General features: G+C 38.1%; 1 protein-coding gene across 1 annotated transcript in view; it reads left to right on the forward strand.

Moving 5' to 3' along the window:
* SWT1 (SWT1 RNA endoribonuclease homolog) overlaps nucleotides 1–17553 on the forward strand; it is a 95753-nt gene that overhangs the window by 47673 nt on the left and 30527 nt on the right. Inside the window, exon 15 of the mRNA XM_021682861.1 lies at nucleotides 1310–1441. Coding sequence (XP_021538536.1) covers nucleotides 1310–1441 — 132 coding nt within the window. The remainder of the gene's footprint in view (nucleotides 1–1309; nucleotides 1442–17553) is intronic.

Genomic DNA, 17553 nt, shown 5'->3' on the forward strand with positions numbered 1-17553 from the left:
GTTTCCTTTTGGCATGATGAAAATGTTCTGTGACTAGATAGTGGTGATGGTTGCAGACATTGTGGATATATCAAATGCCACCGAGTTGTACACTTTAAAATGTTAAATGGTAATTTTTATTTTACCACAATTATTTTAAAAAATGCTTTGGAAAATACTGTGAAGTGAGAAACTTCCCTTGAATGCTACTACCTAAAGGTAACCTGTAGTTAACATGGTTATTATTATGTACTCCCAGCTGTGGTTTTTTTTTTAAGATTTTATTTATATGACAAGAGAGAGAGTATAAGCAGGGGTAGCGGCGGGCAGAGGGAGAAGCAGGTTCCCCACCAAGCAGGGAGCCCGATGTGGGGCTCGATCCCAGGACCCTGGGATCATGACCTGAGCCGAAGGCAGAGACACTTAACCAACTGAGTTGCCCAGGCGCGCTCCCCCACCCCAAGCTGTGTTTTAAGGCATGCGTATTAGTTTCCTAGGGCTGCCATAGCAAATTACCACAAACTAGATGGTTTAAAATAACAGAGATTTATTCACTCATGGTTCTGGAGGCTGGCTGTCTGCAGAGTTGGTTCTTTTGGGAAGTTCTGCAAAGATCCTATTTCAAATAAAGTCGCATTCTGAGGTTCTGAAGGAACATGAATTTCAGGGGCATACTGTTCAACCCAGTACAGCATATGTTTTGATTTTTTTATATGGTGGTGGTTATGTTATATAAATAAATATTGTATACCTTTATTTTTCTATCTTCTAGATGGCATAAGCACTATTTTAATAGTTCTTAGGTATTTCATCAGGTGGCTAAGTCACTATAAACACTTTTTACATTGTTGAACGTGTAGGTGGTTACCAGTTGTTGACCAATTGCAAATTATTATTAATATGTGATAGATTTCTAAAATTGGAATTACCGGAGTAAGATGTATGAACATTTATTCCAGTCTTAGCGAACACGTAAATCTGATGTCTTTTTTTTTTTTCTTCACCCTTATGTACTGGAGTACTGTTAGTATGTATGTACTGACTTGAATGTAGATTAGTAATATTCTGTGCCTTATGGTCTCTTGATAAGAAACTTTATTCCCACAGCTTGAAGGGTATTACTTTAGATTAGATGCACAAAGTTGCTGCCCTAGATCCTTTGCATGAATGGTAGCCTGGATATTCACAAGTCACTGTCTCTTATTTCTAATTTAAATAAATCAGGTTTATGAGAGAGGAGTTATAAATATTACCTCATTTTATATATTAGAAATGAAAATGCTTGAATTACAATAAATGTGCATGAGTATCTTATTTTTCTCTCTTTTAGCATGGATGTATTTCAGAGATTGGGCCCAAATGCAGCTTTGACTTCTTCAAAAATAGCATCATTTGAAGAAGCATTTGTCTCTCTTCAAAAGTTAATGGCAGCTGTGAAGGATATTCTTGAAGGAATTCAAAGGTAAACACTAATTTTAAATTTTCATTTATTACTTTTCTTTTTCTTCCAGGTTTATCAGCCTTTCCAGAGGTTCTGGGAGCCTTCAACAAGTTTTATAAACTAACGACTTTTATACTTACCTTTTCCCTCTCCCTTGTAAAGAATCCCTATTTGGAGTTTGGACCCCTAGAATGTTTCTAGTTTTTTCCTTTCTAGAAAAAATATACCAGGTTGTAAGCTTCATAAGGAGCTTTATTTTCATTATTGTGCAACTCTAGCTCCCAAAACAGTGCCTGGCAGATAATGGGCACTCAGTAATTACTTGTTGAATAAAGTATATGTTTAGGTAATTATCACTGCTCCTTTAAAAACAAATATGTTAATATTTAGTTAACATGATTGATTTCCTCAAATACAGCCTTCATAGGACCACAAACTGAAAAAGTTTGAGAGGAAGCATATAGTCCTATGGTGCTTTGAGACTTCTACATGTGTTTATTTTAAATATTTGTGGAGCACATAGAAACCATAGAGCCAGAAAGCTGTAGAATGGACCAGACAGCACCTTTATAGGATAAAGTCAGGTGTTTTCTTTTGTGGTGGTAAAGGAGAATACCAAACTTAATCTTAAGTTTTTGGCTACCTACCAAAATTGCTTGACCTGAGTTAAATATGCAGCTTGCTCATGGAATACTATTCCTTATAAATTGAAAAGCAGAAACCAAAGAATCAAAATTGATTTGATTTGATTTTAGTGTGTCCAAACTTTAAAAACTTGGATTTTTGAAACAACAGTAGTTTTTGAGCTTTTTTTCCTTTTCTCTTAAGGATTTTTGGAAACTTCATCTCATTGTTAATACACAAAGTCTTTGTACTTCTTTTTGGATCACAGTTGGCTAGATGATTCTTAGAATAGCTTTTTGGTGCTCTTAAGTTACTAATGAGTTGAAGATGTGGCAGATCCCAAGGCAAGTGAAATTTATCATCTCTAAGTGCAAATAATCCCTTTTTTACTTACAGCAATACTAAATAAGAGTAGCTTTATGAGGGAGAAGTATTCAGTTTTTTATTTTAGTTATGCAAAATCTGTTTTCACATTCTAGGTTGTGTACAAGCCATTCTTGACACTACCTTTTCTACAGAAAGTAGGGATAGCAATCTGTATTCAGTCAACAAATGTTCATTGAGCACCACTTATGCTTGGCATCATACTAGGCTCTGGGGAATCAAGATAAATTAGGTGCAATCTCTGACTCCAGAGAGCTTGTAGGAAGAGTGTAAACAGTCACGTTACAACAGATAATTGCAATAGAGTTGTTAATTTTTTTTTTTAAAAGATTTTATTTATTTATTTGAGAGAGAGAATGAGAGACAGAGAGCATGAGAGGGAGGAGGGTCAGAGGGAGAAGCAGACTCCCTGCCGAGCAGGGAGCCCGATGCGGGACTCGATCCTGGGACTCCAGGATCATGACCTGAGCCGAAGGCAGTCGCTTAACCAACTGAGCCACCCAGGCGCCCTAGAGTTGTTAATATTTTAATAGGAACATATGCAGTGGAGGGAGGAAGGGTTTGGCAATAGATGAGGTTGGAGGGGAATGTGTTGTAGGCTACTCAAAGCAGTTTCTATTTTATCCCATAGGGTAGTGTTTCACACTGTTCAGGTCTGTTAATTATGTGCCTGGACAGAAGTGTTTCTGATCCAAAAAGTTTTGGAGATAACAGCATACTACACTATGCTCTTGGAAGATCACCCTATACCCATTTACATATTGATGGGTTGTATAAACCTTTTTAATTTTAGGAGCTTTAAACATATAGATGCCTGGGTCCCCCACACCAGAGACTCTGATGTAATTGGTCTAAGCGTGTACCTGGCTATCAGGATTTAAAAAATTTCTCCAGGTGATCCTAATGTGTAGCCAAGGTTGAGAACCACTAGTCAACATTTCTTAATCAGTGGTTCTCAAAGTGTAGTCACAGAATCGCATCCTCATCTCCACCGGGAACTTGTTACAAATGCAAATTCTCAAACCCTGCCAGACCCTACTGAATAAGAAACTCCGGGGGTGGGCCCAGTAGTCTGTGTCCTCCAGGTGATTCTCTGCACATCATAGGCTGAGCACTACTGGTTTAAATGATGCTCAGCCTTGGTGGCTGATTATAATCATCTGGGAGCTTTAAAGAAAGAACAATGTCCAGGCTGACTCTATACCTATTAAATCTGCATTTCTGAATGTGGGACCTGGGTATAAGCATTTTTACAAACTCCCCAGGTGATTATCATGTCAAGCCAGGATTGAGAAGTTATAGCATGTACTGCTTACATAAGCTGTATTTAAAGAAATAAATATTTGAATTTTAAGGCTGATAGAATTTTGTTATTCTTTCCTCTAAGGACACAATACCTCCGGGAATAAGAAAATATTAGTGGTTCTACTTTTTTGCATGTTACCTGGGGCAATAAATTGTCTTGAGCCTCCGTATTCATCTATAAACCCAGTATAATAATACCTTTCCAGAGTTTTTCACAAAGTTACTGTGCTTTGAAAGTCAGGTGTTGATATAACTAACCAAACCAGTGATTCTCCACTTACTTATTGGGGGACTTGTTAAAAATGCACAGTTCTAGTTGTAGTGAAATCACAATATCTGTAGATATTTCACAGAGAGAGGGAAGTTGTATTTTTAACAAGCATTCCAGAGGATTTATATGCAGGTGGTGGGGGACCACAGTAAGGAAACGAATCCAACTTCCTGTCATAAATATATTAGAACCACTTTTGCCACCAGTAGAGGGCATTGTGAATAAAAAAGTTGCTCATTTCAGCATTCATTAATCTACAGGAAATTACTAACATTGCAAGGTTTTTCTTTTTTAAGCCTTTCAGACAATAGGCATTTAAATCAAAATGTAATAGAAGTTAATAATTATATTATTTAGTCAAGTGTGTATATAGTCTTAAAATCTTTTAAGAAACAGTCATGTTCTTTTTTTTTTTTAAAGATTTTTTATTTATTTGACAGAGCGAGAGATAGCGAGAGCAGGAACACAAGCAGGGGGAGTGGGAGAGGGAGAAGCAGGCTTCCTGCCGAGCAGGGAGCCCGATGTGGGACTCGATCCTGGGACCCTGGGATCATGCCCTGAGCCGAAGGCAGATGCTTAACGACTGAGCCATCCAGGCGCCCCGAGAAACAGTCATGTTCAATTCAGTTAAATTTTTTTGGGTGGCTAAATATGGGTAGATTTTTAATTTTTTTTTTTTTAAAGATTTTATTTGTTTATTTGAGACAGAGAGAATGAGATACAGAGAGCATGAGAGGGAGGAGGGTCAGAGGGAGAAGCAGACTCCCTGCCGAGCAGGGAGCCCGATGCGGGACTCGATCCAGGGACTCCAGGATCATGACCTGAGCCGAAGGCAGTCGCTTAACCAACTGAGCCACCCAGGCGCCCCAGATTTTTAAATTTTTTAAACACTGAAAAATACACTCAACTTTGTAGTGACTGCATATCATTAGCATTTTCTGATGCTTGTTAAAATGGAGTAGTTTCATTTGACTTTGAGATACATATTCACTGAATATAGCTCAACTCTGTTTTATCATAGCAGATCATGTATGACGTTACATTGGGAATCAATAACAAGGTGACTTGTTAACCCAGTCCTTCCATTAAAGAGGTGAATGAAAATGTATTTATTAAACTAAGAGTTTGGGCTTCTAGTTCCAGATTTATCCCTTTGACTTTAGACTTATTACCTACCCTCTTTAAGCCGGTCTCTTTCCTTATGAAATGAGAATCCTGATGCCTTCTTCAGCAGAATAAATGAGATAATGTATGTGAAAATACTTTGTAATCTGCAACATAAGCGTTAGTCTTTGTTTTCTCCTTAAAGCTGATATGTTAAATTTGAAACGTTTAAAAATGTGTATTTCAATTTTAGTAATGCTCTAAACATGATTGTGACAAATCAGGGTAGAAAATGTTGGTGGAGCGGTTGTCCACACGGTTATACAATTGGGAGCAGAATACCTGAGTTTGCAAAAGTTGAAAAAGAGGTGGGACTATTGCTGATTCTTATACTTTCTACACACTGTCTTCCTGGGTGGGAGAGTGAACTTAATTTATTTGCTATTGGTCTAGAAATTGCTTTTCTTTTTCCTTTTTTGTGTGTGTATATAGGAATAATCTGAGCATGTTTGTTAATGGCCTCTTTATCTAAACACTGGAGAACCAGAGTCAGTACTCTTTCCATGTAGACAAAAGGACATTAAGGGTTTTGTTTTGTTTAGTTTTAGGTCTGTACTATCTAGTCTCATTTTATACTTTAGTAAACATGATCAAGTTACTCTCAAGATCACAAAAACCTTTTGCTTAGTAATTAAAGATTATAAAGTTTCATTTGGAGTGAAAAATTAATTGGGGAGTCATATGGAAAATTCTAAAGAGAAATTCTGCTTGTACAGTAATAAAAAAAATTGTTATAAATCTTTGTGCTTCCACTGGCATCTCTACAAAGTTAAATAAACAGGTCATGTAATCCAATTCCAAAGCATGCTGTAAATGTGTGTGTGCAGCTTTGACTTGAAAGCTAATACTCAAAACAACAATGAAAATGTTTTAAGGATGGTTTTGTGTCTATGAAGTAGATCATGACCTGCCTGGTTTGGAAGCAGGGAGGTGAGTGGAGAGTGAATGTAGGAAATTGCACTCTGCCTAGATTTTATAATCATGTTTATGTGTTTCATCTTTATAAAATAAGCTTGAAATTATTTTTTAAAAAACAGAAAAATGGGGGTGCCTGGGTGGCTCAGTTGGTTAAGCATCTGCCTTCGGCTCAGGTCATGATCTCAGGGTCCTGGGATCGAGTTCCGCATCGGGCTCGCCGCTCTGCGGAGAGCCTGTTTCTCCCTCTCCCCCTGCCCTTCTCTCTCTCTCTCTCTCTCTCTCAAATAAATAAAATCTTAAAAAAAAACAAAACAGAAAAATGGTAGTGTTTTGAATCCAAAAATATAAGTAGATCATGCCTAAATGTGCATATTCATTTTAACACTTGATTTAACACGTAAAACTACTTCTGCATTAATTTAATGAACTCTAGATTTCTTGCTCAGGTAGCTTTAGATGAAGTTTGAAATAATGAATGTTCTTTTAGTTTCATATTTGGAATCATATGCAGAGGTGGGAGAGGGATGTAAGTTCCTTGTAAGTAGGTTCCTTGTAAATAACTTGCCACATTTTAGAGGGGGGGGAGGTGTTTTTATATGACAGGGTATCTCTTGTTTAGATAACATTTTCTTTCTAGCTGTCACATTTGGTTTGGTTGTTTTGTTTTTTTTTTAAAGATTTAATTTATTTATTTGACAGAGAGAGACACAGCGAGAGAGAGCACAAGCAGGGGGAGTGGGAGAGGGAGAAGCAGGCTCCCGCTGAGCAGGGAGCCCGATGCGGGGCTCGATCCCAGGACCCTGGGATCATGACCTGAGCCGAAGGCAGACGCTCAACGACTGAGCCACCCAGGCGCCCCAAGTTTTGGTTGTTTTTAAATGAAGATTAATTGAGTGCTAACCAATGCATTGGGCTTGGTTATATTCAGGATGGGCTTCATGCCTCATCATAGAATATGATTTTGCAAGATGAGACTTGTGGTTGGATTTAGGAAAGGAAGATGATTAATTTTTATCATCTCCAAATGCTTTCATGATCTTCAAAACTTTAGTAACTTTGATTTGAAATACTTTGTAGAGCTGTTTTTCTAAAGCACAATAATATTCGTGAAGTTCGGGTTTCTTTTGTGTGTCGTTTCCATGTGTTTTTATCTTATTGAGCCTCTAAAAATGAATCTTCCCGTTACTCTCTTATGGCATATGTTAACATAAGAGCAAAACCAATAATAACCATACCTGATTCCTGTGAAAAGGAATCCTGTAATCACAGCAGCTTTCCAGATCTGCTCATGATTTAGTCATGTCAAAGAAGGTGGAGTTTGCATCTGTGAGAATATTTTATTAACTTCATAGTGTATGTTTTGGTAGTCGACCTCTTGAGGTTTTTTAGAAAGGTTCTTTAGAAAAGGTCATCCTTCGGTTGACGCAAAGACCAGCACTCTTTTGGCTGTTTTACAGATCAAGCTCATTGCTGAAACAGAAGTTTCTGATAGAGACGTGTAGATTATAAAAACATTAAGAAGTGACTTTTCAACATCTCAACTCATTGCAGTATGCAAGTAGTTCAGCCATTGATAAAAATTGTCCTTATCTAGAGTGATGAGATTTGTTCATGCTTAGGTCTGACCTACTTTCTTTGAGGCTTGCCCTTTCTGCCCTTAGATGATTGGACTGTACCTCCCCTCCCCCACTGGGGTCCATACAACTCCCCAGATATCACTGCACCTCTTTATCAGACTCTTCGCACACCCCTTGTCCTGTCCAACACCAAATGTATCAGTTCCTGTGTTGAATAAGAGAAAACAATACAAGCTATTAATTAAAAATGAAAGGACTTACTTGCTTCACCCTCCATGCCATCATTTCGTACACAAGTTTCTTATAATTTATTTCGTAATCGGCTCCCTGAGATTTTGAACAGCTTTAGGGCAGAAACTTTACCTACTTTTCTTTGTCTTACTTTTGTATATCTAGATCCATACCCACATCACAACTACACATAATAGATGGTGGGGGGGGGTATCAAATGAGTTTTTATAGTCTTTCTGGTGGAGGGAAACTTTTTTAGGGCTAAATACTACTAACGGTACTACATTGTGACATTAGATGAATAGGTAATGTCGAAGATTTAAAAGTGATACAGAGAGAGGAGTGCAAGCTAAGGAAGGGTAAAGAATAAAATCAGGAGGAAGGAGAACAACTGGAAGAAGGAGATTGAGGAGATAAAAAAGGTATTTATGTCTAGAACAGATGATGGAACCCTCAGTAATTTGCCCAAATGGCTGGTGGAGTCACATGTTATCCTTGATCGCTTAATCCTGGTTTCTCTACCTACACTTTATAAATTAGGGTTAGTAGAAGGGAAGATGGGATCTAATGGGAGGGATTGAGATTCAGGGGATATAAGCAGATATTTCTTATATAAGACGTATGTAATGTCTTATATAAAACGTAGATGGGGGCATCCAGGCGGCTCAGTTGGTTAAGACTTGGACTTTTGATTTCCGCCTAGGTCATGATCTCAGGGTTGTGAGATTGAGCCCGAGGTTGGGCTCTGCACTGGGTGTGGACCTGCTGAAGATTCTCTCTCTAACCACTCCCTCTGCCCCTCCCCCTGTGTGCTCTCTCAAAAAAAATAAATAAATAAAAATAATAAATAAAACATAGATGGTTATTTAATAAGTTAAAGCTTTTTATGGTACCTATATTGCAGTTTGAAAAACACTGCTCTAACTTAACATTTATATCAAATGTTATATATGATACATAATAAAATTTACATTTGCTGACAAAATATGTGGCATCCACATAAAAATCTGACGGAATTATCCAGCATTAGCAGATTTTTTTTTAACCTGGCTCATTAAAGCTAGTGAGGTTAACAGATTGTTCAGGACTTATTTTTTAGCATAACTAGATTTTATTTTACGATTGTTCAGGACTTAATTTTTAGCATAACTAGATTTTATTTTACATATCTGAAGCTCTTATCTATGCTTCCCAGGATTTGTAATTCAATAATAGGGCATAAGGACCTTTACTTTTATTCTGAATACCAGTGGGTTATGTCACAGTTACTCCTTCCATCCCTGAAGCATTTCTAAGTGCTGGCGTTCCCTTGTTTTAGTCAATAAAATCCAGGTTTGGGTAAGAGAGTTAAATATTTCCCATCATAAACTCCTTGATCACAGCAGAATTAAGCAATCAAATATAAAGATAACTTCTTGAAGATAACAAATATTTTAGTTTGTTTATGGAGTTGTTTTTATTTAAAATCAATATTCTTTTAAGTTGGACTTTTCTTTGTAGCTGGTTATTTCTACCTGATTTATTGATCTGATATTTGATTAAAATTCCCTGCTATTTAAGTCTTATGTTAAGAAATGCTAAAACCAGTTAAAACTACATTTTTCAATGAAGCGGATAGAGTAAATTGACTAAATCAGTGGAGTTAAACATTAGTAAAATAAATGAAATGGGGAAATTAAATAAAGGTGCTGAATAAGGGCTATTATAGTAATTTTAACTTAAATCGTAAATGTATGGGATAAAGCCAGATGATCAGTTCTGATTCCTTCTTACAGAGTAGTTGTACAACAGGTTTAAAGTTAGAAACTCTAAGATTATTTCCATCTATTTTGAGAAATAGCTTCTTGTGCTTCTAAATATCTTTACATGGTGGTAGGCCAACCATCTGCCTGTTTTAAGAAGTGATGCAATCAATATCCTCAAGGCTATTTCTCAGTGATATAAAAGGTTGAGTCTACCTCAGGACAGTGTTTTCTACTTAGAAGACAATAAATATTTATTGTTTTTTTTTTTTTTAAAGATTTCATTTATTTTTTGTCAGAGAGAGAGCACAAGCAGGGAGAGTGGCAGGCAGAGGGAGAAGCAGTCTCTCTGCTGAGCAGGGAGCCTGATGTGGGACTTGATCCCAGGACCCTGAGATCATAACCTGAGCCGAAGGCAGTCGCTTATCCGACTGAGCCACCCAGGCCTCCCTCAATAAATATTTATTGTATATCAGAAACCCCTGGAATTATCTAACATTTCGATGTGCCAGTTCCTATTAATAAGGCATAATAAACCTTCTAGAGTCAACATATACTTACCCTTAATAATAATGTAACTGAAAATGTAAGTGGTAAATTTTCCAATTAATCTTTTTGCCAACATTAAGCTAATTTACTTTTTGACAGCATGTAGCTATATTTTCCCCAACTTAATTCTTGAGCTAAGACAAATTATGAAAATCATCAAAATTATATTTTCTCTATTAAAGATGGTAATTTATGCAGATTTTATTTTAAACCCTTTTGATAATATAGATTAAAAAGTGAGTACTTTGGTACACTAGTGGAGCATAAAATAGTATAAAGAATGTACCCATCAGCCTTCTTCAAAAGGATTTGCATTCATTTACTAGGGTGACTGCTGTAGAAAAAGTGAAATACTACGATCTTTTGGGGATTGCTAGATACTAGCTCTGAGTTAATGCTAATTCCAGCGACCTAAAATTCCACTGTAGTTGGAGAAATGGTCAGAGAGAGACTAATCCACCTTGATTGATAAACGGTAACTACTGGTTTGTTTGAAAACTTGGGAAAAACCAGTATTGGAAGTTTGGTGACAGGGATGTCTGGAGAAGAGGTGTATAGATGGGCATCTTGGAATGGGCACAGAGTAGGAAGGTATTTGTGTCCCATGTGAATACTCATCAAAGGCTACCCAATGCAGAGGAGACTCAGTAATCAGATGGGCAAGACCAACCGTCCTATAGATGTCAGTCTCTCCCTAGCCACCCCAGTGTTTGGTCAATGAGCTCTTATACAAAGGGACAACGGCAGCTTCTATAAGATGAGCTCAAAAGTGGGACTTCCCCTCCTGAAGGTTGCTCTGGCTACTATCTGTGCTGAGAGCCCAAACTGTCACCAGCAGGGGCAAATGCTAGGCATTCAATAAGGCACCATTCCCTTGGAGACCAGGAAGCCACTTAGTGGCAGAGATTTGTCCTCACCAGGAATAGATACTTCCTTTGGGTATGGATTTGCTTTCCCTCACTGTAGTGATTCTGCCAGCAACTCCATCATTTGCTTTAAGGGATATCTTGGCCACTGTCATGGTATGCCATACAACTAAGAAACTAATTTTATAGCAAAAGCTCAGCTATGGCTACATGGAATTCATTGTCTTGATCATACACTAATCTGAGGAGCTGGCTTTGCAAAACACTGGAGTGACCTATAAGAATGTTATTTACCATAGCAGTGGTGAAGTTCGAGTGCTGTTTTCCCCTTGGTCAGGATGTGTAGGGTTCAAGAATCAAGGGAGCAAGTGGTAATGGTTTCTCTGTTATTATACTAAAGAACTCTTCTCCTGGTAACAAGTATGTTTCAGTCATTGCTTAGTCAGGAAAACAGAAATGACTCTAGGTCTTTCAAACATAAAATTTAATATACATACTTAGTACTTTGGAAGGACTGGAAGAGAAAAAGGGAGAAAGTGATCTTGTATCCTGGTGCCCTTTGTACCATAGGAACACAAGGCATGATTACTATGACTTTTTTAAAAGTTAACAGTGAGCCTATGCAGTATTTTCTGTGCAGAAAAAGAGGCATTCAGTTCAGTGTGTTCCATTAAATGAAGCTTTGTTATTTTTGCTTTATATACTTAAGCTTAGGACAGCCATCTGGCCTCAAAACAAAACAAAGAAAAGACAACTTATTTTCAATACCATTAATCAGGAATTAGTTCTTTTCATAAATGTATAGATTTCCAGAGAAGTTCCAGAGAGATAATTGTATTATAACCTGAGCCAGCATACTTTTCATACCCATGCATTTTCAACTTTCTATTCAAAGTCATTTTAAAGATTTTATCTATTTTATCTATTTTGAGAGAGAGAGAGAGTGAGAGTGTGCAAGCAGGGGAAGGGAGAGAGGAAGAGAATCTTAAGCAGACTCCGCGCTGAGCCCGACACGGGGCTCCATCTCACAACCCTGAGGTCATAACCTGAGCCAAAACCAAGAGTTGGAGGCTTAACCGACTGAGCCACCCAGGTGCCCCGAAAGTCATTTTAAATAGAATTCCATGTTCAGAAATGTATTGCCAGTTCTTGAACTTAGATACTTCTATGATAATGACTTATGGGAAGGGACCATTGTTTATACACCTATTCCTTATAGATTTCTACGCACCTCCTCAGCTCTGTGTCTTATCTGGGCTCTAGGGTGATTGGTTCCTGCTGCCACTGCCCTATCTGTCTACCACCAAAGAGACACTGATCTCTCTTTTCTCTACATGCTGAGATATGAAAAATATTCTTAGTTCGACTAAGATACAGTAGGACTTTATCGAGGGAACCTTCACTAAAAAGCTGATGAATATATGACTAAACAAAGAAAGACAAAAACAGTTCAACAATTCTTTGTGCTGAACCAATCAAAAGATTAGCTGAAAAAGAAATTGCATGCTTTACAGTTTATCTACTTGATGGTTAATTTCCTCTACCTCACTCCTCATGTTCTGGTACATGACAAATCATCTCAAAACTTATTGGCTTGAAACAGTGGCAATCACTTATTTTCTCTAATGGTTCTGGGGGTTGACTAGACTCAGCTGGGCAGTTCTCACTTGGGGTCTGGGTCTCTTGTACAGTTGCAGTCAGATGGTGTCTGGTGTCATCTCAAAGGCTGGCTGATACAGGGTGCTGACTAGAACACCAGCATGTAGCATCTCCATGTAGCTTCAACTTCCTCACGGGCTGGTTTCCAAGAGTGTCCAAAAATAATCAGGTGAAAACTCTATTGCCTTTAATGACATTGCCTCAGAAATCATATAGTGTCATTTTCCTTGTAGTCACAGACCTGCCTAGATCCAGGGGAAGGGAACATAGATGCTATCTGTTGATAGAAGGAGGAATGTCAATATTACATTGTAAGAAAAACATGTGGATGAGAGATCTTAGAACACAATGGTTCACATCCCTTCTACTAGCCAAATATACTCATCCCTCTTCTCAAGACCACCATGTTTTATCGCATTATGGCATTAGCTTAAAATCTAGGATCTTATCATTTAAATCAGGTCCATGTGTGGCTGAAGCAAGACTTCTTTGGTGTGACTCCTTGGGTACCATTCCTCTCTATCTGTACTGTGAACTAAAGAGACAAGTTAGCTGCCCCCATCTCCCAACATATAATATCAAAACAGGCAAGGGATACATGTTATATGCCTTCACATTCAAAATGAGGGGGTGGAGAAGAGGTACCCAGAATTCCTAGCAGTTCTAAAATCCAGCTATGTATGTGCTGCCACTTCCTTCATTAGGGCTCAGTCCTGCTGCCTGCAAATTATTTACAGCTGCTCTCGACTCTGTTCTCTGGGCTCTTGGTTTTGACCTCTGAATTTTTATTTTTTTATTTATTTATTTTTTTAAAGATTTTATTTATTTATTTGAGAGAGAATGAGAGAGAGCACATGAGAGGGGGGAGGGTCAGAGGGAGAAGCAGACTCCCTGCCGAGCAGGGAGCCCGATGCGGGACTCGATCCAGGGACTCCAGGATCATGACCTGAGCCGAAGGCAGTCGCTTAACCAACTGAGCCACCCAGGCGCCCTGACCTCTGAATTTTTAACATAAGAAAAGTAAGATGCAACTGAGGAGCCTTCTCAGCCTCTCTCCTGTTCATTAAAGGTAGGGGAGTCCAAAACCTCTTTTCATTTTGTATTGACTCTAGCCCATTTAGTCCAAGTAGTGGTACTTCTACTAGAACAATCCTCTAAAAACTGTTTTCTGTGAATCTTCCTGGGGTTCACTCCATTAGACAAAAATCATAACCACAGTTTCTTTTGGAATAAACACTTGCACTTAAACCGTACCTTGGCCTCCCCATGAAGCTGCTTCAGGGCAATGTCCTTAATAATTTTGGAAGTCCTGCTGTATAACAGAATTTGTGAGGCACACTCTTAAGACCCTCAAAGGGCCTTTTGTCTATCTGAAAAATTCTCCAGGGCACCTTAGGTCTTCTTGAGGTCTCAGCAAAAGGTTTGACAGTAATGCTATTATTGTTTTCATCTTTAAACCATGTTTTCCTGCCAAACCTATTAAAGGTAAATATTGAATAATACTTACAGTTCTAGCCTACTGATAAATTTGGTTGTACTTTAGCAACTTTTGATACACTCTGTGCTTTGGCAACATGTTTCCTAGACTCACCACTAGATCCTGTCACCACCACCCTCCCCTCTGTATGTGCTCTTCTTTTGTGATCACATCTACTCCCAATCCCTTCATGAACATTATTTCAATCATACTCTCCCCTTGGTTCAGTTGTGAGCTTTCCATTCCCACTCTAAATGTCTAAAACTGAGCTCATCATTTAAACTAGTGTCACCTGACTCCTTTCTGTTTTCTTCCTCTATTTCTTAAGGTACAGGATTCTCTTTGTGTCCATTAGCTCAAATTTGTTCATTGTATGTTGTTCATATTAGTATATGGTTACTGATTTTTGTCTGAGCAGTTCTGTGATTTTTGTTAAAATTTCCAACTGTAATTGTGAGCTTTTCAATTATGGTAATGCTGTCAACATTTGCTTTCTATATTGTGAGGTTATGGTATATCTTCCTGGAGAATTGGTTTTCTTTTGGTCTAATTTTTCCCTTCAAGTTTATTTTGTCATATGTTAATACTGCCAGACCAGCTCTCTATTTTCTTTTTTGCTAGTATTTTCTGTTTATTTCCAACCATTCTGGGTCATTATTCCTTTAATTTTTTAAAAAAATTTTTATTTAAATTCAATTTAGTTAACATATATTATTAGTTTCAAGAGTAGAGTTCAGTGATTCATCAGTTGCATTTTAACACCCCGTGCTTATTACCACACATGCTCTCCTTAATGTCCATCCCCCAGTTACCCAGTCCTCCTTAATTTTTTTTACATGACATAAAGCTACACTTGTTTTTTGATTGATAATAAGTAAAATCTATTTACATAAATATTATTACTGGTATATTTGGACTTATTTCTACCATCTTTTTATTTTTTAAGTTTCAGACAGGTTTATTAATCCAGAAATACCACCCTGCATTTGCAAATGTTGAGATCTTTCAGGATAAACAATTGTTACAGAAACTATAAGAAAGCAGCACAGAAGTGCTTACTCATTGGGGTAGCAGACATAAACCCACAGAATGAATGAACTAAAACAACAACAAAAAACCTTTCCGAGTGTTATGCAAATGGATATTTTATTTTATTTTTAAAGATTTTATTTTTTTATTTGAGAGAGAGAGAGCACAAGCAGGGGGAGTGGCAGGCAGAGGCAGGGGGAGAAGCAGCCTCCCTGCTGAGCAAGAAACCCGATGTGGGGCTTGATTCCAGAACCCTGGGATCACAACCCGAGCCGAAGGCAGGCACTTAACCGACTGAGCCACCCAGGCGCCCACAAATGGATGAACTAAAATCTTGGCTTGTGTTCATCTTATTAAACAAAAACTGTGTTCCCCAAACATCTACAAGTTCAGCTACTAAAATTCCTTTAAAGATCTTTGTGGGTGGTTCCATAGTAAGAACCATAGCCAGCCTGAAGTGCACCAATGTGGGGCTGCACACTCTCACTTTACCTTTTGTATTTGTCATACTTTCCTTTGTTCTTGCTTGTCTTTTATTGGATTGAACAAGGTGTAATATTAGTTTTTCCAGTCCTTTTATTCCACTATTCATTGGGAAGTTGCACATTTTATTTCTATTTTATATTGTTACCCTTAAACTAATAAATGCATACTTGATTTATAAAGTCTAAAATATCAGGATTCAGGCACCTCGGTGGCTCGCTCAATCGTTAAGCATCTGACTCTTGATTTCAGCTCAGGTCATGGTCGAGAGATCAAGCCCTGCCTCAGGCTCGCCCTGGGCATGGAGCCTGCTTGGGATTCTCTCTCTCCCTCTCTCTCTGTTCCTCCCCCCTATAAAAAAAAAATCAGGATTATTCAGATGCCGAGTAAAACAAGAATGTTAAAAACACTTAAATTCTGATCTCCCTCCTCTTGTCTTCCTTATCCTTATTTTCTAACATTATAGTTTCACATTGTTTTAAACCACTCCCCAGACTATTGTTATTATATAAAGTAGTTTTTGTTTTTAACCCCATCATACTTACTAGGTGTTTGGAACTTTCTTTGCTTCCTTGATCATACTCTTTCTTTTAGGTTCAGTTTCCTATTTAATGAAGCAAATTTTTGAGTCGTTCTTTTAGCAAAGATCTAGTCATGGTAAATGTTCACCTTCTGACTCACAGTGTTGTTTTGCGTTCATTCTTAATTGATACTTAGCTGAGTGTAGATTCTATCTGTATCTTTGTGGTAGATACCTCCTAGTGCAATTGCTGGGTAGCTCTATTTTCAACTTTTTGAGGAAGCTCCATACTTGTTTTCCAAAGTGGCTGTACCAGCTTGTATTCCCACCAACAGTGTAAGAGGGTTCCCTTTTCTCCACGTCCTCGCCAACATCTGTCGTGTCCTGGCTTGTTAATTTTAGCCATTCTGACTGGTGCGAGGTGATATCTTATTGTGGTTTTGATTTGTATTTCCCTGATGCCAAGTGATGATCATTTTTTCATGTGTCTGTTGTCCATCTCTATGTCTTCTTTGGAAAAATGTCTATTTTTGTCTTCTGCCCATTTTTTAACTGGATTATTTGTTTTTTGCGTGTTGAGTTTTATAAGTTCTTTATGGATTTTGGATACTAGCCTTTTATCTGATAAGACATTTGGTTTTGTCAACTGTTTCCTTTGCTGTGCAAAAGCTTTTTATCTTGGGGCGCCTGGGTGGCTCAGTCGTTAAGCGTCTGCCTTCAGCTCAGGTCATGATCCCAGGGTCCTGGGTTCGAGCCCCGCATCGGGCTCCCCGCTCGGCGGGAAGCCTGCTTCTCCCTCTCCCACTCCCCCTGCTTGTGTTCCCTCTCTCGCTGTGTCTCTCTCTGTCAAATAAATAAACTTTAAAAAAAATAAATAAAATAAAAAGCTTTTTATCTTGATGAAGTCCCAATAGTTCATTTTTGCCCTTGTTTCCCTTACCTTTGGAGATGTGTTTAGCAAGAAGTTGTTGCAGCCAAGGTCAAAGAGGTTGCTGCCTATGTTCTCCTTTAGGATTTTGATGGATTCCTGTCTCACATTTAGGTCTTTCATCCATTTTGAGTCTATTTTTGTGTATGGTGTAAGGAAATGGTCCAGTTTCATTCTTCGGCATGTGGCTGTCCAATTTTCCCAACACCATTTGTTGAAGAGACTGTCTTTTTTCCATTGGATATTCTTTCTTGCTTTGTTAAAGATTAGTTGACCATAGAGTTGAGGGTCCATTTCTGGGCTCTCTATTCTGTTCCATTGATCCATGTGTCTGTTTTTGTGCCAATACCATACTGTCTTGATGATTACAGCTTTGTAATAGAGCTTGAAAGTCCAGAATTGTGGA

This window comes from Neomonachus schauinslandi, chromosome 6, assembly GCF_002201575.2.
Source record: "Neomonachus schauinslandi chromosome 6, ASM220157v2, whole genome shotgun sequence".
Taxonomy (NCBI): Eukaryota; Metazoa; Chordata; class Mammalia; order Carnivora; family Phocidae; genus Neomonachus; species Neomonachus schauinslandi.